The sequence below is a fragment of the Haemaphysalis longicornis genome, unplaced genomic scaffold (genome assembly GCF_048455015.1).
Source record: "Haemaphysalis longicornis isolate Haplotype H1 unplaced genomic scaffold, Haemaphysalis longicornis Haplotype H1 scaffold_11, whole genome shotgun sequence".
Classification (NCBI taxonomy): Eukaryota; Metazoa; Arthropoda; class Arachnida; order Ixodida; family Ixodidae; genus Haemaphysalis; species Haemaphysalis longicornis.
The window spans coordinates 124,883,820-124,910,660 of NW_027526214.1; the positions used below are offsets into that span (position 1 = coordinate 124,883,820).

At 51.6% G+C, this 26,841-nt stretch overlaps 1 protein-coding gene across 1 annotated transcript in view; it reads left to right on the forward strand.

The window, feature by feature from the left end:
- The first annotated feature begins 494 nt into the window (after positions 1-494).
- The window catches only part of LOC144160995 (E3 ubiquitin-protein ligase RING2-like), a 41,145-nt gene continuing 14,798 nt past the window's right edge, over positions 495-26,841 (forward strand). Inside the window, exons 1-4 of the mRNA XM_077692062.1 lie at positions 495-865; positions 6,807-7,001; positions 12,400-12,816; positions 26,102-26,273. Of these exons, the coding sequence (XP_077548188.1) occupies positions 623-865; positions 6,807-7,001; positions 12,400-12,816; positions 26,102-26,273 (1,027 nt within the window). The 5' untranslated portion in view covers positions 495-622. The remainder of the gene's footprint in view (positions 866-6,806; positions 7,002-12,399; positions 12,817-26,101; positions 26,274-26,841) is intronic.

Below are 26,841 nucleotides of genomic sequence, written 5' to 3' on the forward strand. Positions count from 1 at the left end.
GAGTTCGTTTGTTGGTTGTATGGGCGGTGTGGTGCAGCTCACATCACACAAGTCCATGGCCCCAGGGTCGTACCCGCGTTGAGAAGTCCCTTCTGCCATTTCGTCGCGGTGACGTGCACGTCCGGTGTGTTCAGTATGCTTCGCCGGGCATTCCGCTGCCTGCGTTGTGGTGCAAGCACTAGGCCTAATAGGCCCAGCCCCTGCTCACGGGAGGCTAGAGTTCGAGGCCTTCTTGCCGGTAGAAACCGACGTCTTCTCTGTTAAGACGGGTACCGGACGAATTCGTACACTTTGGTTCGTTAAAGCTGCAGAGTGACACGCTGAAAAAGCATTTTAACCGGAACAGAGCGCAGAAAAACGGCGGAGCCCATCCGAAGTGCGACCACTCGCTTGCCCGCAGCGTGAGACGTGCCGCGTGGCCGAGGTTTTGTTGCGTTCCGCATTCAAAATTGGCGCCGCCGCAACCGCAGCGTCGCCAGCGACTCCTTCTCAGTGTGCTCGCTTTCAGCACCATCGCTACCATCGCAATGGCCGCGGCGTCGTTGGCGTGATGCTCGCGATGCTCGTTCGTTGAGCTTTCTGTGGCACTGTTTCGACGACGAGTGAGTAGAGCGCAGCCAGTATGTCGTCCTCGGACACGCAGACGACGAACCGCACGTGGGAGCTGAGCCTGTACGAGCTGAACCGGACGCCGCAGGAGGTGATCACGGACAGCACCGAGATCGCCGTGTCCCCGCGCAGCCTGCACAGCGAGCTCATGTGCCCCATCTGCCTGGACATGCTCAAGAACACCATGACCACCAAGGAGTGCCTGCACCGCTTCTGCCAGGAGTGCATCATCACCGCACTGCGCAGCGGCAACAAGGTGACCGTGCGCACGCGTGCCGGACCCCCGGCAGCCGACGCGGTTTTTCACCCCAACCCGGCCCACCGCGCGGCGCGGGTTGTTCGCAGTAAACAATCGACCGCGGGCTGTCCTGCCTGCGCGAAGCAGCTGCAGGTTCTTAGATCGCCCTGTAACGACACCACTTTCGCTACCGTTCTCGAAGTAGCTGTGGCGAAATAGCCGGGAGACGCCTTTTGCAAACGCCGACAGCCAGCGTCGCGAACGCAACGCAAGCGTCCCGGGAACGCTGTCGACTCGTTGTTCGGGAAGGTGCTGTACGTAGCGCGTTTGTGTTAAGCTGACATGTACAGTGGGCAACACAATGGTCTATAACACAGCTTTCGTACCTCAGGCCACATCCTGCCTCGCGCGAAAAGGAAAGAAAGAAAATAATAACCACGGCGTTTTCGCGGAGGGAACTAGTTGAGGCCAATCTCGCTATTATAGACAAGTCTGTTTCGCAGTGTTCGTGGAAGCGCGTTCTAGTCGTAATTAATCGTGCATTTCTTGGCTGCCAAGTAATTACGAGACGCGGCGTCTGCACTTGAGACGCGGTGCTTGTATTTCGCCTGTTTGGCCCTCCCCGTTCTGCGTTTTTGTTGATTGCTCGCGCTGAGTGGACTACTAAGTAGTCTAGGAGTTTGAAAGCGGGAGGTATTTTTTTTTAATTTCCGGCAGCTAAGATATTCAGCGAGTTGCATTACTATTGTTTCAACGAATAACATACTGTGCAGGGGTTCGGCTTAGATCTTTTCAGTGGTTGTAGTACCAGTTTGTTGAATATTGCCCCGTTTGCTTGAAAATAACTTCCCTTCATAGTGCATTAAGTTGGTTTCATTTTTTTTTTCTTTCGGGAATGTAAGCACATGCACTGATACGTTTGCTATAAGGCAGAAAAACTACTTCATTAACAGAAGAAACTAATTATCCACTGAAGACGTGCAATCTACAGACACTGCTGATACAATATAAAAGCTGTAAAAAAATTTCTATGCCTTGCTACTGTCTGGCAGTAATCGATGGTTATCACTTAGGGCCTTGCATTTAAGAAGGTCGGTTTCAAATTTTTAGCTTCCTAAAGAAACGTTATGGTGTGGTTATGCGACGCTTCCTAAAGAAACGTTATGCCATTCTGGGTGAAGCGTTATGTCGCCAGGCTCAATTACAATGCCTTGAGTATATCCAGCATTTGTTACAATGGAAACGACAAAAAAAATTGCACTTTTTCCTGGTGGCAAGAGTGAATTTGGACACGTTGACAGCGCATCTTTGAAATCATAGTGCACATAAGGGAGGAGAGGGGGTGCAACGTGGGCCCATGTTATTCCTGTTGTTGTCAAGTAAAATCCGGGTGTTATCAGATAAAAATAAATTTTGGGGAAAGGATAGTGCGAGTGGCCCTGAACTGCACTGCGTGTGTAATGTGGGTGCCAGTTATGGCCTGGAAATCTCGACTACCAACTGGGACGTTCCATAATCACCAATTTTTAGAGCCCCTGGAAATGCTTTTGTTTTTCAGGAGTGGGTTGGTCGCTTGCATGTAAACATTGTAATGTTGCGAGAGCTGTCTTAAGACAAGCGCCTATTACAGGTGAGCAGTTGTAGTCCTGCTTATGCTATTTTAGCTTACAATATGCCCTGTGACTAGTTAGGGTACAGTACAAGTTTAGTTGTGGACTAGTAAAATTTTGATTGATTCAGATTTACTGGAGAAAAATTTAATTTTATAATTCCTAGAGTGATTTAAAAAAATGAGAATACACATAGAAGTCGGTAATGCAGTACAGTAACTAGGAGTGTGGTAAAACAGTAAAAAAAGGTAGACTAACACGGCAGCATGTAAGCGTGCTGCCGGAAGCCCTAATTAACCAAAGGCACCGCCGCAATCCCCTGATGCTAAGCAGGCGACGCTTCTCTGTGCCGGACATAGGAGAAAAAGCCGTCGAATATCAGTATTTCTGCTTTGCGACGTTCTTGGGAGACGTGCGTTTGTATGGCATTGTGTCCAAAAAACATGCACGAAAAGGTGGGAAAGGGGTGACAAAGTGTGTAACGAAAGTGCAGGCTTCCCACTGCACATAAAAATGCTGTAGTTGGCACAGATGACATTCGCCTGCCAACCTTAGCACACCGGTTGTCCATTCAGTGTGCGCAAAACGCCCTTCAGGAGCACCGTAAGGGGGCTGCTTTTGAGAGCTTCAGTCTGCTTGTGACGGCCGCTGAAACAAGTGTGACTCGAGGGAAAGGGCTTTCCACCCATGCAGTCTGCTGAGCATCTTTCAGGGTGTGCAGCACTCGTTCACTTGAAAGACAGGTTCGGTGGCCGCTTTTCAGATGGAGGCAACAGTGTCAAAGCTTGGACACACGTGAAACATCCCTGGGTGCTGTGTGGTCCCAGTGAATCCGGAGCCCTGCAATGTGGCACACCTCGCAGCCCAAATGTAGCTTCAAGGCACTAGGCCTCCAGAATGATCGGAAGAAGGAAAATGGTTGCAAGGCAGGTGATGTTCCGTTCACGAGGGCAGACGTTGGGCGGTTGAATGCGTTCAGGTGCTGCTCCTTTGTTTTGTTTTTCCTCTGTCTCCGTTCTTGTAGAATGACACTTCTTTCTGGCTGCAGTATGGCAATCAGAGGGGTTTTGAGGCTTTGGGAAAGGTGCGAGTAATGACGTTAGGTCGTTTTGTGAGTAATGATGTTAGGGCGATAATGGAGACAAAGTGCAGCTTTGTTTTGTTTTTGTTTTGAAACAACAAGCCCTTGGTAACTTGTTCCGCTTCATTGAAAGACTTTCCAATTTGGCAGGGACATAATGGGGAAGTCAGTGAAAGCAGAGTTATATAGTCATTCAAATGGCCCCGTCAAACAGAACTGGAAGCTCTGGTTGGCAGTGGCCGATTTTGCAGGCAAGTCCTTGTAACGTCTCAAAGGGGTCATGGCGACAAAATAAAATGTGAGAAACGCACAACAAGAACTCTCACGCCACGGTGACGTGTTGCGTGGAGGAGTGGCGTAATGGGAACCACCCCTAGGAACGTCTTTGGCAGTGTGTTAGCTGCGCATCAGCATTGCAGGGATAGGGTGAAGCAGAAGTGGAGGCCCCACCACGATTGCCCAATCATGTTTCTTTTGTGAAATCAGCGATATTGCTGGAAAGTGGCTCACAAGGAGTTGCCGCTGGTCTAATGTCGTCGTCCTTTTATCTGGACAAAGCAGTCCTTTTATTGAGGCAAACGTGTATTTCATCTTCATGTGCCCTCTAAAGGGACACTGAAGTGAATTTGCCAAACTTGTGTTCTTGGGGGCATTGTGTAGACTGGCTCGAATAAACACTACTCATCGCCTATCCGGTCAAGAAACCAGTACTTAATTTGTAAGAGCTTCAGTGAGCAAAAAATACCCAGCGACATTTGCAACGGCCGCAACAAAAGCAGTATTCGAGATGTGATGTGGTGGGACAACGTTCAAGGTTGGAATACAGACCAGTTTCGGTTCTGTGCAACAACATGCCTGGCATCCGACGCCATCGTCAGTTGGGTAATCTCGATATCTCAGGATTGGCACTTCTGCCGCGTTGTCAGCTGTCAGGTAAGCCTGCCAGCACCGCCAAGGCATTCAGAGTGTCATCGGAGACGCTCAGCTGCGAGATGCTTTGCTCACACCTTTGGAGCTAGCCTGGCTCGTCCCTGTGTTGTGAGAGGCATGTTCACACCCGGTTGACAGTCACTATCCCGGTTGGCTGTCACATGGTTGGCCAACACCACGCCAGCGAGAACTCGCCAGTGCCAGCCTGCCAACTTGCTCGTGGAGCAATGAAGGTGGTTGGGCAAAGTGGTGAATGCAATTTGGAAAACATTGCCCAAACAAAAAAATCAACTTCGAAAAAAGGACGTCACATGGCAGTTCGAACGTGCTCACTGCAACCTGTTTCTTCGTGTCAGCAATCCCAGCAGCTTCGATGAGTATTTTTTGAATAGTGCTTCCACAGTAAGCAACCCCAAACTCTCCATGGATCACTAGTGGCTACGCTGCTTAGGTGAGAAAAGCAATTGCAAGCTGCGATCGTGCTACTAACCGCTGCGCTAGTTCACCGTGTGAAAAAGGTGCTCCTCTTTTGTTTTGCGCTTTGCAATGAAAGTTGAGGTTGATTTCATTTTCTTTTTATAATGACTCAGCTGACTCTTCTCCCGCCCTAATTGCGCCAGTCACACAGGCATGTGTGCTTGTGTGGAGCTACTTGGACTTGGGAGCTTGATACAGTCTACCAACTAAAGGCACATTCTTGCGGGCGCAAATGTGTCACGGCTTAGTCTCAACTTAGCGAACGAGTTGCGGCGATTCATGGGTGGCCAGCCAACTGACGCTGTTTCAGGGTCGGCGGGCCTTGCAGTGGCACAGTCAGGCCAAGCCATCTCGAGCGAACATCACACAAAATGTGATAAAATATTGGCAAGGAGGGTGCTGAGAGGAGGAGAGCACTTTTGAGTTGATTTTTCTTCTAAATAAAGTCTCGTAAATGCACCCAGAGTGGTTGAAACGTGGCCTGAGGACTCCAGACTCCAGTTTGCGCAAGTGATCTCACAATGTTTACAAATCACCTCCATGTTCCTTTAAAGGGGCACTGACACAAAATTTTGAAGGCGAGATAACTTCGGAGATAGATTGGTGGGAACACATATACATCATCTGCAAAATATCAGCGGCAAATACAGCCTAGAACATATTTAAAATCAATTTTAAAGTGTGCGAAACGCAACCGAGCAGCCAGCAGAGGACCACGCGCAATCGACATCCCGACGATATCGTGTAAATAAACGACATCCAAACACGTCACGAGTTTGTGTTTGCCGCTTCCGCACTGCCGGCGTTTTTCGCCGGCTCGCCCGGCTCGCCGCTCCAGTCGGAGGGCCGGAGGGCGGAGCTTCTGCTCTCGAGAACGAACGACCCGATCGTTGGCGGCGGAGGCGCCGTGATTTCGTCAGCTCATGGGGCAGCTGGCCGCTACCAAAGTTCTACAGCGATTCCAGGCACTCTGTTTCTATTACTGTTTATTACCATTGGATGCGAAAACGCGCCGGAGGCACGAAAAGCCCACTGAGCTAGCCGCACGGTCGCTGTGCAGGCGGCGGCCACGGCCGCGAAGTGGCCCAGGCCGGCGCAGGTAGCTCGAGTGATAGCTTGTTACTGCTGCACGAAATTGTCCCCAAGTCCCGACCATGGTGGCTTACATGAGAAAAGGAGTTAATGATGCGATGGCGGGTTTAAAAATTGTCATCTGCACCGCTTGCGAGAGTGGCACTCGAATATCCGCCGCAGTGCTAAGCCGAACACATCTGTAGGCGCACCTGTAGGCAGACCGTCCGGCTGCTCCCAGCGCGCGTCTTGCCACCCACCGTCTCGAGCGTCGCGCGTCGTTCTTTAGCCGCGGTAGCATTTGCACTCGCAGCGCCTGCGTCACATCTACGGTCGCTTTTTAATTAAGCGCCTCACGAGATCAGTACGTGGGGGCATTCGCAGAAACTGCCGTCTATGCGGATTCGACAGTGCTATGGCGGCTCTGCTCTGTGATATCCCTCCGGCGGTCACGTGGTCAGCTTTGTTAACACAAAATCCACAAAATCCATCGTTTCGCGGCACTCGCTGAAACCGAAACTGCGACTGGCCGCATTTAAAATGCCTCTAATTAAACAGCCGTCGCACGCTGAAGCAAATGAGGTTTCTACAGTCTATAAGTAGGTCACTAGCTACTGATCGCAACAAAAAAAACAAGATGCAAAATTTTTGTGTCAGTGCCCCTTTAAGGACTGCGATAGGAAGTGGCTGTTGAATTGTCCCTCCGTGTCATCCAGATTGTTTGAAGCTGTACGCATAACGTGTACCGGCAGTGTAACTTGGAGCGGGGCGTGTGGCACTTGCATCGCAGGAGTGCCCGACGTGCCGCAAGAAGCTGGTGTCGAAGCGGTCACTGCGGGCGGACCCCAACTTCGACATGCTCATCGCCAAGATCTACCCCAGCCGGGACGAGTACGAGGCCCACCAGGAGCGGGTCATGGCCAAGCTCAACCGGCACCACTCGCAGGCCCTGGCGCACAGCATCGAGGAGGGCATGCGCATGCAGGTGAACAGTGGGGGCACAGGGCGCTTCCCTGGGGGGCGCCACCGCTTTGGTTAGGGCCACGCCACTGGGGGCAACCCTGTGCGCATGCGTGATGAAACCAGGCTGGAGAAGTCGGAAGTGAGGTCGGAGAGAGAGTGGTAAGTGGGAACATCGGAAGGAGCAAAAAAGAATACTCTCTCATGCAGTCGCGTGGGCGCACAGCGAGCTACTGTGTGAAGCGCAGCTGAAGTGGTGACGGCGGTGGGGGCTTGGGTGGAGCAGCGTCAGCATGGCCTGCGCTGCATTACTATGAAATGGGAAGGCCTTGCGTCATTGGTAAAGCACTGGTCGCACACGACCACTTTGCTGGTCAATCATCTTACTGAGTGCACGGTTCTTGCTCGGTGGTCCCCTTGAGGCTTTCACCTTGAAGAGCAGCGAAGCCTTCCTTATGTGGGCATCATTTCCAAAGAGCTTGGCTATTCACCGCACAGAGTGGATTTCAGACGGCTCTCTACAGGCACAGGTTGCTTGCCTGTAGCGGAAGACTCCCCAGGGGGGAGCAGACAGGAAACTGTGAAGCTGGTCTGTTTACTCTAGGCTACACCCGAGCACATCAATGAGTAGACGTGCTGTCAAGTTGATTTGATGAGATAGCACCACAAGCAGTGGCAGGAACGTGGACAGGCTGTGAAGGACTGCAATAAAGGGACAGTGAAGAAGGTTGAAATGCCCCTAGCAAAGCAGAAGTAACAATACGCAGTGGCAGTGGTGTATTGTCGCAGGAAAAGCCAAAAGTGTCAAAACACGTACCGCCCCTGCATTCACTTTCATGCACAAGGATTTGTGGCATCACTACTAGTATTGACTGTTGTTGTACGGAACGTGCAGTTTGCAAGTGGTTTCCCAGAACAAACACTTGAAATGAAACACACACTTTCTGTAACGCAGCCCGAGTGTTTGTTTCAGAAAAATGACTGAGCAAGCTGCACCAGTCCCATGCTTGAACATTGAAGATTCATGACGTCATAAATTGTAGTGTAGTGCATACCTGTTTTGACGCGTTTGGCCTTTTTTGCGTCAGTACGCAACTGCCGTTGTCACCAGTGGCATATTTGCATTCATGGCTTTTAAATCTACCGATAGAAGCAAACTTGCTTCTGCACTTGAGTGTCCCTTTGACGATAGGTTGGAGGACTGTGCAGACAGGGAGAAAAATGCACCGAAGAGAAGAAGCTTTCTTGGGAAGCCATTGTTTGAACTGCAAACAATGCTTGCCTGACTTGGAAAGTAGTACTTCTGTCATTGAAAAGGGCAAAACACGTCTCACTCGTGAAATCATGGTATCGCAACGAACTTGGGGAGGTGTGCGTTCAGCATGGCTTTCGTCAGTGAGAACTGACAATTCTGTGTGTGAACAGGTTAGAGTGTCTGGATGGATGGCATGTCTGTTTCACCACAAAATCAGCTGCAAGTTCAGCGCAGACCCTGTCTTTTATTTGTTTATTTTATTAGTTGGGCACCAGCACGCCCAGTTTTCCACGGTAACTGTTTTAATGAGATTTTAGTTGCGCCACAAGTGCAACGAGGCTTATTGCTCTGCGCGTTCTGCTGTCACAGTCGGCAGTGTGATGTTGGTTGAGGGAGCATGTGGTGGGGGAACGGGGAAATGCATCGTTTCACTGCTCACCTGACATGCAACTTGTGCAGCGCACTCGGCACCTGGCAGAAGGGGGCCTAGTGTTCAGTCGACCACCTGTGCACCACCACTACTGTATTTACTCGTGCGTAAGGTGCACTTTCTGAATTTCGCTTGGGGGGACGTTGTGCACAGATGCGGCCTAGAGCTACCCAATAACACTTCGTAGTGCCACTGCAACTGCTGTATTTAGCAGCTCAACAAATGGAGACAAATTGCGGAGTCTTTCTTTAACCATTTCTTTAACTATTCATCACCGGTTGGACTCTCACTCGTCTGATTATTGTTGGGCTCAGCACTGCTGGGCTAGCTCACCTTGCATCGTTAAGTAGCGCTTGAAATGGGACGACAGCAGAGAAGACACACACAACAGTGCTAACCTTATCGCAGGGCTGACCGAGCTGTCAGCCTTGGAAATCCTCAGATTCAATCACTGATTCGGTGCAGGCTCTGAATTCCCTTCAGACTTGAAGCCGGTATGCTGCTGTGTGAAATCGCTCATGTAGAACTGTAATCCCTGGCACTTGAAGCTGCTTTGTTCGCTACCTCGGCCAGTCGTTCTTTTTCTTCTCTCTCCATTGCCCTCCTGTTTTCCTTGGTTGTCCTCGTCTCCTGGCCTGCCTGGAGCGACACGAGCTCGCGCTCGAGTGCGTCCTTTCCTTGTCGCAGCCGTGTGCAGTGCAGGCTTTGCAGTGGCTCGTGCTGGCAGTCCTCTGCTCTCTCTCTCTGCTCCAGTGAGTGGGGCAGGAAGTCGGGTTCTGCCCTCCTTGGCGCCCACCAAGCCCCGGACGTGAATGAACAGGGCAGCAGGGGTGTATCCGTCGGCAAAACGCTAATCGCCTGCAAGGGCTTCGCCCATGATCGTTGAATGAAATGCGAAACTTCTTCATTCATCTCGAAAGGTAATTACGTTGCTCGGCTGTTTGGGTTTGTGCTGTGATGGTACGGTTTGCTTGAGCAGTGAGGGTGTCCTGCTCCTACAAGCGTGCGGGCAGCGAGGAGTGTAGGCTGCTGCGTGCCTCCCACCAACGGGGCACTAAACAGACGAAGACCAAGGAAGACACATATGTCAGGGAAATTTGTGCCTACCTCTGTCTTCGTCTGCTTAGCGATTCTTTGTACAGCAATACAAACTAACTGCAGTTGAACCTCGTTATAAGAGACGTGGGTGTAAGAGACAAATGGGTATAAGAGACACCACTCACCCACGTGGTTGGCTGCCCTAGCTTTCCCATTGAATTGACCTCTTTTATAGCAGACGTGGGGTGTAGAAGACAGTTGGCTATAAGGGACAAGTCATCCTTGAACTACAATCAACAATCTCGCTTGTAACAGACATTTTAACTTCAGATGCAGTGCCACCAGTCACTAATTGCAGTTGCTTCCATTGTGGAAACACAGGTGGACGACAGACGCCTGCAGTCGCTATTTATCATGACTTCAGCAAACACACAGGGGTTCAGCCAGCTATCAAATGCCGATGAGAAGCCCTGCCAATGGAAATGCAACTTACAGAAGTGGTTGAAGCTTACTGCCAACCATTGGAGCGCGATTGCACGTGCAGGCTTGCCCACTCGCGTAGCTCCCAATCAAGAAGCATCGCAGATGTTGAGTCCTGCCAGCGTGATGAATAGCCCAAGCACGCAGCGGAAGAAGCTGTGTGCTCTGGCTATTCATCAGGCTTGTGAGCTCAACATCTACGATTCGTCTTCCACAAACAGTGAAAGGAAAGAAAGCTTGCAGAATTGGTTGTCATATGGTGCCCACATTGAACTAAGGTCTGATTAGTAAGCAAAAACATGGTTCCCTGCTTATAAGAGACATATAAGAGACAGAAACTGCTCCCCGGTACGTGTCTCTTATAAAGGGGTTCAAATGTAGTTCAACAAGTTCTCTTATCCGTAGTTGGTGTAATTGGAGGCACTGGTGGCATGCATACTGTTGCTGGGAGATTATAAAGAGGGGGTACCCGCCGCGGTGGCTCAGTGGCTAAGGCGTTGCGCTGCTGAGCACGAGGTCGCGGGTTCAATTCCCGGCCGCGGCGGCCGTTTTTCTGATGGAGGCGAAAAGCAAGAACGCTCGTGTGTACGAGATTTCGGCGCGCGTTAAAGATCCCCAGGTGGTCAAAATTAATCCGGAGCCCTCCACTACGGCGCGCCTCATCGCCTGCGTTGCGTCGGCGCGTTAAACCCTACAATCAATCAAATCAATCAATAAAGAGGGGGTTGTGGTGATCACGCTGCTGATCTTTTGCTGTCAAACAAGACTCAACCGCTTGAGTAGGGGTGTGGCTGCCAGCCAGCCACTGGAGTGCTCGCTGCATGCACGCCTACCCAAAGCCAATTCACAGCTGTCCAGTGCACGGCGAGCTTTTCAGGTGGGGGCCAAAAGCAAAATCGCCCGTGCTTCGAGGTTTCAGCCCATGTTCAAGGTCTCCGGGGGTCAAAATTAATCCGGGGCTCTTTGCTGCAGTGCACCTCGTAGCACTGCTGTAGCTTCGGTGCGATTTGAAAAATTTGAAATCGCGGCGAGACCAGAAGCGTGGTGAGGTGGTGGCAGCAAGGGATCTTGCTCGGACAGCGTCACGGCGGTGAGCCTCCTCAGGAGTTATCGGAACGCACAGCGTGGGTGCTCCTTGTGTCAGTTGGGTGGCTTCCTTCCATGGCGTTACAGGTCAACAAGGCTGACGCTAGAGGCTGTGGAGGATGCCCTGCTGGGTGAAGCAGCCAACCAGAACACGGCTCGTTGTAACGGATTCATAACAGGGCCCAAGTGTGCATTCTGGTCAGCCACATTCCTTGAAATGTTTCAATCACGGGTCGAAACAGGCGCTTGCCAGACAGCAGTGATGGCAGCACAGCAGTCTCTTGGCGTGCCTGTCGCTGTGAGCACTCTTTATTGGCGGCCAGGCATGTGCTGTCCGTATGGCTGCTCTGTAGCCTAGCGTGTGCGCTTTCAGGAAAGCGCACTGGTAAGAATCTGATTCGGTCTCTTATTACACTCTCTAAACAGGAATAGACTGCCAATTAGATTAGGTTCTGGGCAGTTTGTTTGAGAAAGCGAGCCGCGGTGTGTTGGTGGAGCAAAGGCTGGGAAGGCCAGTTTGTGGCACACTAGCTTCGACCTTGCTGGAAATGCAAATGGGTTGCCCGTGCTTTCGGAAGTTCACTGTTTGTGAAGGGTGTTCAACTGGCGATACAGTTTGCGGGCCCGGTCTTAAAAGCATCTATACATTGTTCAGGGATGTGTAAAACTTTGAAGAAAGTGACAACTGCAAGCTCTAACTGTGCCTTTGTGTGAGTGGTGAAACAGTTTCTGAAGGTCAAAATGTGCGGTGTGCTGAGTGAAGAGGTTGGCCGTGAAGAGGACGCAAAGACACAATGCAAGTTGCGTTCAGTAAAAAAAATTGCTTTCTCCCGATAACCAAGTTAGCAGTTTCCTCGGAAACTCCAAACAGATGATTGAGATGCACACATACCTGAGGGGCTCCACTTGCTGGCAGTTTTTCAGTGGTGTCATAGGAGACCGTCGTTATTGCCATGGAACCATGTCACCGCTGCGAAACATAGGTGGGTGATTGTAGTGGGTCATTAGTGCCGGCCCACATTGCATCACTGTGGAGGGGCTGGAAAAACATCTCTTGTGGCTGAGTGTGTCCCCAAAGGCTGGCTCTTTCTTCTCCAGTTCTACATCTCGTCTTCGTGGTCCTGTCTTGTGCAGGCCCTGAACCGAGGCCAGCGCGTGCGCAAGCATGGCGGCGACGAGAACAATGGGGGCAGCGGGCCGGCCACCCCGTCGGCCACCGCGGCCACGGCCTGCGTCTCCATGCCCGGCACCCCATCGGCCGGAGGAGGGCATGGGGGGGCGGCCAGCGCCCCGAGCACGCCCGGCGCCTTCTCGGCCGCCGCGGCCCCGACGGCCAGCAGCACGGCGGAGCAGCAGGGGGCGGGTGGCGAGGCCCCGCAGCCGCAGCCGGGCGGGGGGGCCCCCCTGGTCCACCACGGGGGCCACCCGCCCCCGCGGCAGACGCCGACGCCGGGCAGCTGCAGCGACGCCACCACGCAGAGCAGCAGCAGCTCGAGCAGCGGGGGCTCCTCATCGCAGCCGCGCAAGCGCCCCAAGACCCTCCTCCAGCAGGTGGGCGCCGTTTCGTGTCCTATCGGGGCTGCTCGCTTCTTTCCCTTGCCTCCGGCTCGTCCGCGCATTCCTCTTCGTGCCAGCAGTGCATCACGTAAACATGACGGCTGCCGTCGTGGCAAATTCGCTGCGTGGTGTCGTGCTTCCTTCCACGTGGTTTCACAGGCGGGACGGCCTCTTTTTCAGCCTGTTGTGTGTGTGGACGCATGCCGTGTGTGAGAGTTTGGCTCAGTTCACGCTGCAATTACCGTATTTTCGTGCGCATAACCCGCACCAAAAATACAAAAATTTCAGTGGCAAAGTAGGGGTGCGGATAGATAATACATGGGGTTAATCCTTTAGTGCAGCTGCGCGGCAATGCGCGTTGTGCTGTGAAGCTCCTATGGAGCAACACTGACTAAGCCTTCCATAACTATAGCGAGAGCCTAAGCGACTTTCCCCTTGCAATCGGTGTATTCCACTTGCTGAGCAGTAGCTTTGGTGCAGCCTTTCCTGCATCAAAGGTGCGGGCAATACGTGAGTATATTGCGTACCGGCAGACTGTGTTGTGCTTTTCCCATCGCATCTTATGCTGCCGTCACGTACCGGCAGACTGTGTTGTGCTTTTCCCATCGCATCTTATGCTGCCGTCGTGTGCTTGTTCTTCATCTCGTGAAATATAGCGTCAACGTGTCAAACAGCGTTCTTCTCTGCCTGCATGGTCCTTGGCCCATTCTTAACAGTCCCAGTGCAGGGTTAAGGTGGCGGGTGGGCCATGATTTGCAGCTCCCACCGAGCCACTGACGAATGCGAAAACACCACGACGCAACACCCGCTTTCCTCGCCCGCTCGATCCAAGCAGTCGACGTTCCTTTCACAACATTCTTTCCCCGTCTCCCGGCTTATCAGTGTCTTTCAAAGCGGCGTTGTCGCTCAGCTTATTTCCTTCCTAGGGTGCCTACATTCACGCCCTTAAGGGTGGAGACACGTACACGTTGGCACCGCCATTTTGGGTCACTCGCTGGCCGCTGCAGCCACTCACTGTAGCAAGGCTGTGCTGTAATTTTCGCCGCAACTCGGTTTACTCTCCAAGTTTGAATCGTCTAATCTATTTTGCGTTGCTGGGTCTTGTGGCAAACGAAAACACCTCTGTGTTGAGCTCTGACACTTTAGCGATGGCACGGGTCCGTTCAAAGGGTGTCTCCACCCTGCATGGGAATTCCATTTTTTTTATCTCCGCCTTGGACCATCGGTCGTTTCGCTTAGCCTTGGCAGTTTCACACTGGCTTTTCCCCCCCTCAATTTGCTCGACCACGTCGGCCTTATGCTGCGCACGCAAGGCGCGGGGCTGGTGGGCTATAAATAGCAACAGATGGCACAGGGCAACCTAGCGCGCGCGGCACTCGGGCGCCGAGGAGGGGAGGGGGGCGCAACATAGGCGATTTTTTTTTACTTGGGATTTCAGATAAAGGTTCGCGAATCACACGAGAATGCGCTAAATATAGTAGTTTAAATAAGTTCTTTGCCCCCTGTTGCGTGAGACCGTCTACTAGGCCGGCATTTACCCGTACGTACCCCAATCCTACGACACCCCGGTCATACAACACTTTCTCGCGGTCCCTTGAAAGTCGTGTTATCGGGGTTCCATTGCAGTTTATTGCAGGTGAACTTCAATTTAGTCGACCATTTTTGGCAAGCGCAGCTGCATGTACAGTCTACGCCCGTTACAACGGACGCTCTTAATCCGGAAAAAAACGTCTGCTGTAGCCGAAGTATGCAGTATCCGACCGGGGGGGTTATAGGAGTGCAAAAGTGGGCACTTTGATCGATATTGCATATGCATAGTACAGATACTTTATTCTTTTTAAAGGCTGCAGCACCTCTGCTCAGTGTTCACGCGAGGGCGAAGAATTGCCTAAACACCCTTTCCAGTGCTTAGGACGCATGATAAGCTGAGCAAATAAAACTAGGACAAATTATTAACTCGCTATGAATATCAGTTGTGGCCATCAGAATTAGCTAGGCTCTTTTAAATCCCTTCGTGATAAGGCAGGTTTACCCGAAACCGTTCGTCAAATAAATCAGATTGCTGCCTGACGTTTCCCCAAGGCAGCTTCCACATTTTTTATGATAGTCTGGTCATTGAAACAGCTGATACGAAATAATCTGTTGGAGCACAGCTGTGAAATTAAAAGTTAGACCAGATGGACTGCACACAGCCACCAGCTGATTGCACACAATTATGGGAACCAACCCCCCCCCCCCCTACTCGAGGCCTTTCTTGTCTTTTTCACCAAAGGGAACGGGAACAATGCATGCGTGGGAATAATAAGGACCAAACTTCACTGAACCAGAGTTCTTTATTACATAAAAAACTATGAGGAGGGCAGAGTTGACTCTGGGTGCAACTTTGTGTATTCGATCGCACTGTTCAATCTCGCTGTAGTCGCGTTTATCAGCAGTGGCCTTGTTCTTGACGGTCGAGCGGACCGTCTGCTTAGACAGGCCTGCACTTCTGGTGATGTCGGGCTGTTTTTCCCCATGTTCGACAGCGTTACTTGCGCTTAACTCTTTCGTTACCACGCCTATTCAAATCGATCACCGGTGATCGATGATTTATATTGCCTATTTCGACATGTTGTAGTCGTTTCTGGTACACCTAATACAGCCAGTGATTAGTCTAGGCATTGCCCTTTTAGAATCAGTTTAAATTTTCCCGCTCCGGCGACATTGAGATTTTTGGCGGCGTTTTTTGCGAGCTGAGGTGCGCGTGTTTTTGACGAAGGGGGTGTGGCTGCTTCACTTGAGAAAAAAGGATGCAGGTCGTGGTTAGGCTGCATTACCATAATATTTTTTTTGTCAAAAGGCTCCTGGCAAGTCAAATACCAAATAATGGGGTCAGCTTTGTAATCCGACAGCGTTGAGAGGTGATAATTACTTGAAAATGGCCCCAGCTATTCACTAATGATCTTTGGTTCGGACAAAGGGCAGCTTTATTCTCCCAAAGCTTATTTCTGATGGTCCCCCGCATGTCTAGCAAGTGTGCCTGGCACTGTCAACCAGTTTCCAGCAGTTTCGGTTTTGTTTTTGCATTGCGAAATTCATATTTGGCGCTACTACGCAGTTACCCAACTACAAGCTCATTTGCCATGGCGCCTCCGTTGCCCGCTACTGCTCCTCAAAACAAGCATGCCGCTCGCGCTTCCACTTTATCTACGCCTTGCTTCTGCGATAAGAGCTCCCGCTGAAAGTCAAACGATAACACCAAGTCGTCGGGTATCAGTTCGGACGAGGAGAACGCTTCCAATTGGCCTTGAACACCGCCAGCTGTTCACCGGCCAGTTTCGGTTTCATACGAGGGTATTTCCGGAACTCTAGTGTCGCTTCTTAGTAGTACTGTTTATTCTGACAAAGTCTCCAACAGCCTTGTATTTGTTTCTTTTCGAAATTGTTAGGTGGCGCTGCAATGTAGTAGGCTCGTAGTGCTGAACTCGCTTCACAGCCCGACGGCGGCTTGGTGAAAGCTTGCTGGGCATGATTCTAGCGCATCGTACCTTATTCCTGCAAGCAGGGCTACCATAGTGAGTCAGAAAATTATAATAAAACGCAAATGAAAGTTCTGACTGATGAGCGATCATCAGAACGTCAACAAGCATCCACCAAAGAGTTTGGTTCTCAACTCCAAGCGGATTTTTTCACATCGCTTGCTTGCCTTCAATATTGTGCCCGTCATAATCATTGACAAGGTGTTTTTACATTACGTGGAGGCTAATTTGGGCCTTTAATAATGTCAAACCACCAGATTTCTTCTAGAGAACTATCCAAAATAGCAAAACTTGAAATAGAGGTTGGGCTTCACACATGGCATGGGCACCACGTGGGCTAACATTTTCTTTTATATCTGACAAATTGTACTGCGCAACTCATTTTTTTTTTCTAGGACGGGTTTTTGAAATGTCTACCTACAAAATGTATATTCTAAATTTTTTCTACTACACGTGGTTTATTATACACAACTTACTTTTTTCTTTTTTCTTCGACGCGCGGACAAAAATTTCGAATTTGATAATTTTTTTAGGAATCATTATTTAGGAAAACATTAATAAAACTGGTGTCGTTGGAAAGCACGTGGAATAATCTGCATTGTATGTCACTGCAATGTGTGCCTAACGGATATGTATAGCACAAAAAAATGTTTTGTTAGACCCTTCAAAATTGGTCAATTTCCCGCGGTAACGAAAGAGTTAATTTATCCCACAGTGAAATCAGCTTCCCTGCCACTCATGCCGCTGGTCGCAGAAAAAAAAAAAGGCCACTGGCACTGGCTTGGCTTGGCTGCGCCGACCCAACTGCCAACAATGTTACCAGACATAACAGTTTTCTTGTCAAACTAAACAAAGAAGAAGCATATCGGGTGCCGACCCCGCGGAAGTTCGCTATAGACATTCAGTCGAAACAATTTTAATCTAAAATTTAGTCTGTTGTAGCCGGTAGTTTGCTGTAGCTGGGTCCATTTTGTGCGGAGTGGACACCATGTAAAATGCATGGGGACCAGACAAACCAACAGAAATGGCCTGTTGTAACCGGAAGTCCATTGTTGGCGGATACACTGTAATGAGCGTAGACTGTATTGAACGAACGGGGCCTTGGATGCTTTGCCATCGCTAGCTCATTCGGGTCGCCTTTGTTGCTAGGTAATTAGTTATTCTCACCGGTGAACTTAGGGGTTAGCTTTGCTTATGTGAAGGATGGTCCAGCATTAATTACGCCTTCTAACACACTCTCGTTACGTAGTCCGTGGTGTACGTTCGTCGGCTTGTGCAACCCGCCACGGGCGAAGACAAATGTGTGTTCTGCTTTGCACGCACTGAAACCCCTGTTCGACAGAGAAAATTCAGGGAAGCTTGCACTGCAAAGGGAAGAAATTTTTTCCCACTGGGAAAAAATTCAGAGAAGCTCGGTTGAATGGCAAAGCTGTCGTAGGGGAGCATTGCAGGGCACATAGTGAGCTTTCTTTGTGATTGTTTATTTGCATAGTTGCGGTGCTATTAATCGTCGTCATATGCATCGGGGAGGTCGTCGCCTTCTTTGCGGCCAGTGGTGGATGCAAAGTCATCGCGGGAACAAGTTGAGCGCCAGGCACAACTGGAGGAAGGAAAACAGACAGGAAAGGGGCGCACTAACAACTGAGCTTTATTCGCTCCGAAAGCGATTATAAAGGCACGAAAAAACACCATGTGACACTAGTTGCGCCACGTGGGAAAACGATTGCAGCTGCCGCACTCGCCTAACTAATCATCCAGATAATCCACCTCACTCGAAAGAAGGTCAACTGAAGGCTTGCTGACACATCGGTCCCCCATCTTTTTCATGACGCAGGCCTCGAACACTTCCCATTCTTCTTTTTTGCGATATTAATGCAGCACTCGGGTCCTCTCGAACACTGGTTTGCAGCCCCTTGGCTTGCAGTCAGTCTTACAGTGAAGCGCCAGATTGCTTCCTGTTCCCGTCTTCAGCGTCACCGCATGTTCACGCAACCGGTCGTTGAGGCAGCGCCCCGTCTGTCCGACGTATGCACGGCCGCACTTCAAGGGGATCTGATACACTACGTTTTTTGAACACTCCACAAACCCAGTAACATGCTTCTTGCTGCAGACAGGAGGCCTCGGTCCGCATCGGTTAACTATGCGGCACATAGTTCCGAGTTTGTTGGGAGCGCTGAAGACGACGCGCACACCGGCACGCTCCGCATTTTTCCTTGCGTGATGCGATATCCCATGTACAGTTAAACCTCGTTATAACGAAATTGAAGGGGCGCCGCGATTTGCTCGTTATAGCCAATATTTCGTTATAGCCGTAGCCGACATTTACTGCAAATATTATGCATTGTAGAGACCTACAACAAAAAGCGGGCGAAATAGCATCTTGCTGCACGGCGATAGTCAGTAAAATAAACACATTCCGGAGGTAATAAGGAAAAGTCACGAACCTACTTTATTGCAGTTCAAAACTCGTATTTCAAACAGACTTGGCTACGAAGTCCATAATTGAACATTGATGCACCTTCCTGATGCGAGCGATGGCTTCCATCTTCGCCGCCCTCGTGCGCGCCGAAGTAGCGACGCAGCACGTAAGCCGCATCTAGTCCCTCCGACGCCGTCCTTAGCGCTTCTTTTCAAGCCATGTGCAACAGCGCTGACGATGTAATCTCGGTTGCTCACGATGGTGGACAGCGTACTCGTCCACACGTCAGTCTCTTGCCACCTTACCACGGAGTGCACCTTACCTTCCTTCGGGCCCGATGCGACGGCTTTTATCATAGCCGTCTTCTGTTCAAGAGTGATAGTCTTTCGCTTTCGCTTCCCGCCTGTCGCACTCGCGCTGTTGGAATCACGCCGGCAGTACGATAAAAGATAAGGCTGAAGACTGCCAAAACCCACGCACACACAACTACGCAGCGACGTCGGCGATACGAACAGGGGAGGAAGGGTGGGGGAGGAAGGCGACGCAACCGCGCGCGCCGTGTGCATTGGGGTTTTTCTCGGGCTCACTGCGGATAGTCCGCGGATTCCCCGAAGCCATAGGGATACCTGGGAAAATCGAACGTCGGACTGCTTCTCGGACAGGCCGCGGTGAGTCCGACACTGTAAATCGAAGGGCCCCATTGTCTGCATGGCGTGCGCAGGGAGAGAAGGGGGGGGGGGGGGGGGGGGGGGGGGGGGGGGGGGGGGGGGGGGGGCTTCGCGGGCGCAGTGTCCGCATGGCGCGCCAGCCAGCTTCGCGCGCGTGGCGGGAGTTTTGAACTGCTAATACAGTTGCCGCGTCACGCACTGTCTCAAATCCGCGTTGCGCACTGTTGTAAAATTAGCTCAAAATTTGATTTCTCAACGAAATTTGTTCGTTATATCCCGTAACGGGGAAATTTTACCTCGTTAAAACGAGGATTTAAATACATTGGTTTCTATGGGGACTTTCAAGGGGAATTACGATTTGCTCGTTATATCCATTATTTCGTTATAGCCCGTCTCGTTATAATGAGGTTTAACTGTATGTATGGGATGACGGCAATCTTCTGCCTTTGCTTCTATCTGATGTTCGAGTGGCTGGCTCCTGCGTGCTGCTCATTTAAAAGCTTTCCCGCCAAGCCGCAAAGCATCCCCGACCTGCGAGACAAAACTCTCCTGTATCTGGTGCTGGCAGGACCTTACAAGGCCATTCCTGAGGCAGCGACCGCTATGCCCCGCTTGACCAACTTGGAGTGACCAGAGGTGAATGGAAGCGGGGGGAGTACACCCAGCAAACGGTGGTCCTTCAAGAACGTCAGCTCCAGGTCGAGGAACCTCAGGCGACGTTCAAGTGGCAGCTCCACGGTCAGTGTGAGGCAGTCGAGCGCCCCTTCGAAAACTGCCAGAACCCGTCTAGCAGAGTCTTCGTCCGATGTGCCGGCTGACGACTTGAAGAGAACAAGGTAGTCACTGTCCGCGAACCGGAACACGCGCACCACACCTAGGCCGCCAAGTTCGTGTTCCCACCGCCGGTCAAAACGAGCCATCAACAGGTCACTGAGCGCCGGGGCGAGGCAAGAGCCAATGCAGACTCCTTGCTTCTGCTGGTAGGAGGCTCCTGCGAACTCCACAATTGAAGAGTTCAAGGAAGCCGTCGACGCCCACACCGCAGTCGTTCTGAAAGCGAACAGACCCGTACTTGTCGATCCCCTCGCCAACCACTTCCAAAAGTAATTCCTGGGGCAGGGAGTAGTGCAGATCCTTGACGTTTTCCTTCCTCCAGTTGTACCTGTCCCCATGATGAAGTACCAACTAGCTCGCATCGACACATTAATTCAGTTCATTGCCAAGTCATCCTCGGCATAGTAGACTTTCACCAGCTCTTCGTCATCGACTTGAGGCAGCCATGGCGGGACCTGCGAGTCGTCTCGGGGAGGATTGGCACACTCGTAGCCACGTCTCCAGTTGTCCGTACTGGCTTGTAGAGAATGTGGCGGCCGTGGTGACCTCTCCCGAGCAGGCTGTCTTCTCATCTTTGCCATTAGCGCTGGAGTTTTTTAAGTGCAGAGCACTTTAGGGGCTTGCCTTGTCGTCGTAGCGTGCTCGCTAAACCCAAGTGGAGCCACATGGTGTAACCCACAGGCCTCGAAATCCAAGCGGTTTATGTAGTCATAAGCATTTGAAGCTCGTCAGCCACTGGCTTGTCGTACATCCCCCCGTTGTTTAGCGCAAAAATATAGGGGATTAACCGGCAGCACCCGCGTCCACTTAGTTGGGAACACCCGTTGGGTTGGTTTTTACGATAGTAAGTTAGCACGTGCGGGAGGAAAAGCAAGCACAAAAAAATTCACCCCACCTCACCGAAGGGAATCGTGAGGAAAGGCGAATGCATTTCTTTTGTGCGAGAGTGCGCGGAATTTATAATTAATGAGGAGACGTTGAAGCCACTACAGTGACGTCACCTCCAGCGAGAGGTGTAATGCTCGAACTGGATTGTATTACACTTCTTGCTCGAGGTACCGTTGCCGGCAGACATTCCATTTATATATACTTGCGACCGAGCGAACGGGAGAGTGGGGCGAGCGTCGAGAGGAGAAGCACCGAAGCACTGCGCCTACCCTCGCCTACACTCTCCCACACACGCGGGAGCTCTGGCGAGCTCCCGCGATGCGAGCGCCCTCACACGCCCAAGCGCGCTCCTGCTCTCCACTGACTCGCCGCTAACCCGCCCGCATCACCTGCTCCGGTTGCTAGGGGAGAGGAGGAGCGCGCGCGCTCGCAGCTGTTGCTATGGGAGAGGGGGTGAGAGTGGAAAGATAACACCTGCGGGTGCGTGAACGCCCCACGGCGCCTGACATGGCCCGACTAAGAAATGCATTCGCATTTAAAAGAACAGAACTCCCGATGGCGCAGTTTCAGGCAGGGGGTGCGTGAGCACTGCAAAGACGGGAGATTTGAATTGCATGGGGGGGTAGCAGTGAGCGGATAACGGCTCTGCAGCCCGTTATGGCGAATCACTGCTCTGCACTTCCGACAGCTTTCTCATTGAGTGGAACAGCTTTAATTTTTTTTTTTTTTGCACACACGGTAGCGATTGACGACAGCGCTGAAGGTGTGTGCGTGTGTGTTGTTTTCCTCTAAAGCCACTGTGTGAGCCGGGGACTTGGCAGTTGCAGCGAGGCATGCACTCTTGAGCACCCGCCATTTTTCCCCCCTCTCTGCTGAAGCCACTGCGCATGCCGGGAATGCTCGGCGGTCGCCACGAGGCCCATGCTCATGAGTGCTCAGCGTTTTCTTTCTGCAAGGGGAACTTATGGCTGGTAATGAAAAATGCAAGCAAACGCCTTCTTTTACGCAATGCTGCCTCGAGTCCACTTAACACTATGGGACACAAAGCGAGTCCTGTTACCTGACCCCTGCAGCTCTACCGTTCAATTGCCTTTGAGCTGTGATAAAGCGGCACACCCGCTAAAGCCAAAGGTACAGCCAGGAGCAAAAGTTTACAGGCCATGAAAATGGCAATTTTAGGTTATTTCTCCTCCAGTAGCAGCCCATAAACTGCGGTACGCTTGTGATAGGTCGTATAATCACTAAAGTAGTGAGAAATACCACACATACTACCCCATACTGCCGTGTGGCAGAGAAATAACTCAAAATTGCTGCCTTCATGGTCAGGAAACTTTTTCTCGTGGGGGGGTACGCAACTCCACATGTTGTATACGCCTCGAGCTTCGCGATCGCTGCGCCGCCTGCCGCCGCTTCTCCGCAGCGATTACGGGAGGAGCGCCGCTTGGCCGATAGGGGCTTATGGAGTCTTTTGGTTCTCTTTCGCTCATTTTTGCCTTTCCATGCCCTAAACGACTTGTTATGGTGACATCTGTAAGCAAATAGTACGTTTGGGGCACTTCAAAAAGCATTTGTTCCTTGGTGGAGTGATCGAACGCCAACAAGAGCTATCCGGGGACGCGGTTCTGTGCACGTCTTGGCCGTTCTTACCACCGTCTGCGACGGCAGCAGCATATTACCCCTGTGACCTCCGAATACGTATGCACAAGTGAATTCTGTTCTCGCTCCGCTTAGATCTGGTACTGGCAGGGAGAGGTTGGTTTCGTTTTTCAGCACGGACAACCAATGTGGCTTCGTTTCGAATATATGTGTGTAGAAAAATGATTCGGGCATGTTATAACCAAATACCTGATAATAACTTCTGTCTTTTATGGAAATATAAGCCACACGAAAATGTTAAGGCTGCGCATCGTTAAAATAATACGTACCCACTCACACCCTTTAGCAAGAACCGAGGAAAGCTAGTGACATCATGGAAAAATAAATGCTCTGCAAGTACAGACAAAACTCAATAGCCCGTACAGGAATGAAACAACCCTGCGCAACTTCGTAAATGCTAAAGCGTCTGTCTGGTAGGGCTCACCAGAACAACTAGATGCGAAATGCCCTTCCATTTCGCAAGACGTGGGGAGGAGGGGAGGAGGGGGGCGCTTAACTATCGTTGTGTACATATGCGAAGTGATGAACGTTCAAGGAATGAACGTTTTAGTAATCCCACACACAAGCTGCATGTTCACTTTCCTTTTGTTTTTCGACTTTGGCAACTAGCTGATCACTTGGCGGACACACTTTTAGATGCGACGCTGAGAGCATCTCTTGTCGGCGGCCCTGTCCTTCCTGCGTGCGTCCGTTGTTGTTGTACGCAAGGCTGCATCTATCCTCCACTCTCCCCCTCTCCTCTCCGATAGCGAACACTCTCTCGCGAGGGGCACTGGATTCGATTGGCTTGGCTTGGATTGGATTAAAGTGGATTGTGTTGGATTATGTTGCGTCATAGCCATTGCAGACGCACTGGCGCCGGCGCGTGCCCAGGTGAGAGCGAACACACTCTCTCAACATCAGCGGGTGTGCGGCCCAGCGCGCTCTCACTCCGCCGGTGGGCGGCGCTGCGCGCAGTGCTGCGCATGTGCAGTACTCTCTCTCACCGCGGTCTCCTCTCCTTCGGGCGCGCTGCGCATATAACGGGTGTGCCGCTCTCCGGCAGCCTTTCGGTCGACGGTTGCTCTCCGCTTGCGCTTGAACCCCCTCAGCGTCGCATCACACCAGGGTTCCCGCGAGGGGAGGTGGGCGTAATTTTTGAAGTATACAGGGTAGGCGCAGTTCACGAGCGATAAAAGTTGTCGTAGGAAAAGTGTGGTGTCTGAGCCCTCTGATTTCAGTTTGTCCTAAATTCTGCAGGCTCCCTGTGTCATACGATTATGTTTCGCAGAAGCGTTTAGTCACGAACACGGATTACTCTATAAGCCCGCCTCCACGCGTCTCGCGACGAGACGACCCCCTCATTAAATTTTTGTCGTGTGCGGATTCCAGAGCATAATTTTGCATTATCCATCGTACTTCTTTCGTAGAATGTTCGTGAAACTTATGCTAGATTGGCTTGTCCAGGGTAGTGATCAATATCTGAGATATATAGTCAAGCATAACTGGCGTGCTGTCAGGCATGAGTGCTCTGCTAGGTTGTGTAAGCACACAAAACCGATTTGCACCGAAGTGACCATCTGAGGAAACGCTGCTCACGGAGACACTGTTTGTAAATTTCAGAGGATTGGAATGACAATCAGCTCCATGCATGGGCCGGTTCCGCGATGCCGGCCCGTGACACACACCTGGCGCGTATGCAGGCCGAAGGTACCACACTAAGATTGCGTAAGAAACATTTACACTCGTAAACACACCCCATTGTGAGAAGAGGGACTGCTTCACATAAACATGTATTTCCAACGCATACCAATGGTAGACCTCAGTCGTGAACGTGCCGCAAAAGCAGCGGCGGCAGTGGGGAGGAGTGGGCCAGAGTCTCCTGCGGCTAGGGGGATTTCAGTGGTGCCCCTGCAGGCAGCGAGCACAAGAGCTGTCTTCCAGGTTCGGGGTCGGTGCTAGTGCATGGTAGAGCGCCTGATGTAGTAGATAAATTGGTAGGTGGCGGGCACAGCGGCCCCCTGCCAAGGGGCCTTTGTGGCTGCTCCAAACCTGCTTGCTCCCAAACCCATGTACCCTGTCCCACCCCTGATTATTACGTACATTTTACGGTTTCTAGGTTTTAAGTGCGAATGCACTTCTTAAGCGAGCCTGAAGCGTCCGCCGCCGTCCGCATAGCAACAGCTGCGGGTGCGCGCGCTCCTCGTCATCCTTGGCAACGGGGGGAGCGAGCACAAGAGCTGTCTTCCAGGTTCGGGGTCGGTGCTAGTGCATGGTAGAGCGCCTGATGTAGTAGATAAATTGGTAGGTGGCGGGCACAGCGGCCCCCTGCCAAGGGGCCTTTGTGGCTGCTCCAAACCTGCTTGCTCCCAAACCCATGTACCCTGTCCCACCCCTGATTATTACGTACATTTTACGGTTTCTAGGTTTTAAGTGCGAATGCACTTCTTAAGCGAGCCTGAAGCGTCCGCCGCCGTCCGCATAGCAACAGCTGCGGGTGCGCGCGCTCCTCGTCATCCTTGGCAACGGGGGGGAGATGGGCGCGCGCTGCCTGGCCGCTGACATGGCACATACCCACGTGGGGGATTGGCCAGGAATCGGGCGTGAGAAGGGCTAATGCACCCGCTTAAAGGAGTACTGACACGAAATTTCAAAGCTGAGATCCACTCTAGCAATCAAGTACAACGACAACACAAATAGGTGTCTGTGAATAAATGCATCTTTCTTTCTTTGTAGTTGTGTGTGTGTGTGTGATCTCTCTTTCGCGAACATTACCGAACCGCGCAAATTCAACTCCTGCATTCGCACTTTCACATTCTTCCCCTCGGGGAAATGCGGGGAATTTTTGTGTGTGTGTGTGTGAGTTACGGCAGAGGGTTTGAGTGTCACTTGAGCACTCTCTCGATGGGCCGGTCGCCTTGCCAGCTCAGGGGGCAACCGTGGGCCGGTTCTTGATACACGGGGAGTTTCACAACCAGCAGTGCTTGTGTTGAGTGACTGTGGCAGACTTCGTTCTCGTCGTTTGTGTGAGATCGCCACTGGCCATGTTGGCAATAGTTTGGTGCCAAGCAGTTGAACTTGGCTGCCGAAGAAAGATGGGAGCCGTCTGGGTGGCGAGCGTGCTGATACAAGAAGGCCTTGCTCACAGGAAGTTCTGGCAGAGTGCCTTGAGCAGGCTCAGCAGAGCCGGGGAGGTGAGCTTTCGCGCAGGGTATCTTTACTTGTTGCCAGTATTTTTTTTTCACTCCAAGCAAAGGGATCGACATCGGGGCAGGGGTGGAGAGAGTGTGAAGGCCGCCTTGCCTGTCCCCTCACAGGCTGGTGCGGGCAACGACACGGAGTCGGCGGGCGGCGAGACGGAGGAGACGGACGCGGAAGACGCGGCCCTGAACAGCGAGATCGAGCTGGTGTTCAAACCGCACCCGCAGATGATGCTGGAGGACTCGAGCGCCCAGGTGCGCTACATCAAGACCACGGCCAACGCCACGGGTGAGTCCGGGGGCGCTCTGTCGGAGGGGCCTTTCTTAACCTTGCGACAGAGCAGTGCACTTGTGCCAAACTCCCAGTGGGAACTGTGCGTCAAATACCCCGTGTACACGATGAAAGAGGGCATGCACATTTCTGGAAAATGCCCGTGGTGATTAAGAATCCAACGTCCTCCCTGGCTTTCCTTCTCCAACAACACGCCATCTTCTCAAAGCTGCACGCCGTTTCTTTCCAGCCTCACGCTGCTCACCACATCCCCCCAATTTTTTTTTTTCCATCCTTGCTTTTCTTTCTTTTGCCACCTCTTAGTGTCATTTGTTTCAATGCCAGAGTTTCTTTTTCATTTCTGCACTTATTTTAGGGGACCTAATGATGGCCTGGGATTGTGTTATTAGCTCGCTTTCTGTGAAAAGCGCACAAGATTTGTTTCCACTTTGTCTTGCGGCAGCGCAAAATCCTTGAAAATGCACACCACGGACACTTTGGGATGAGATCAATATAACTGAACGGGCGGGAAAAAAATGCTGTGTTTTCGTGCGTCCAGCCCTAACCCCCACTTTCAGTCCATGAA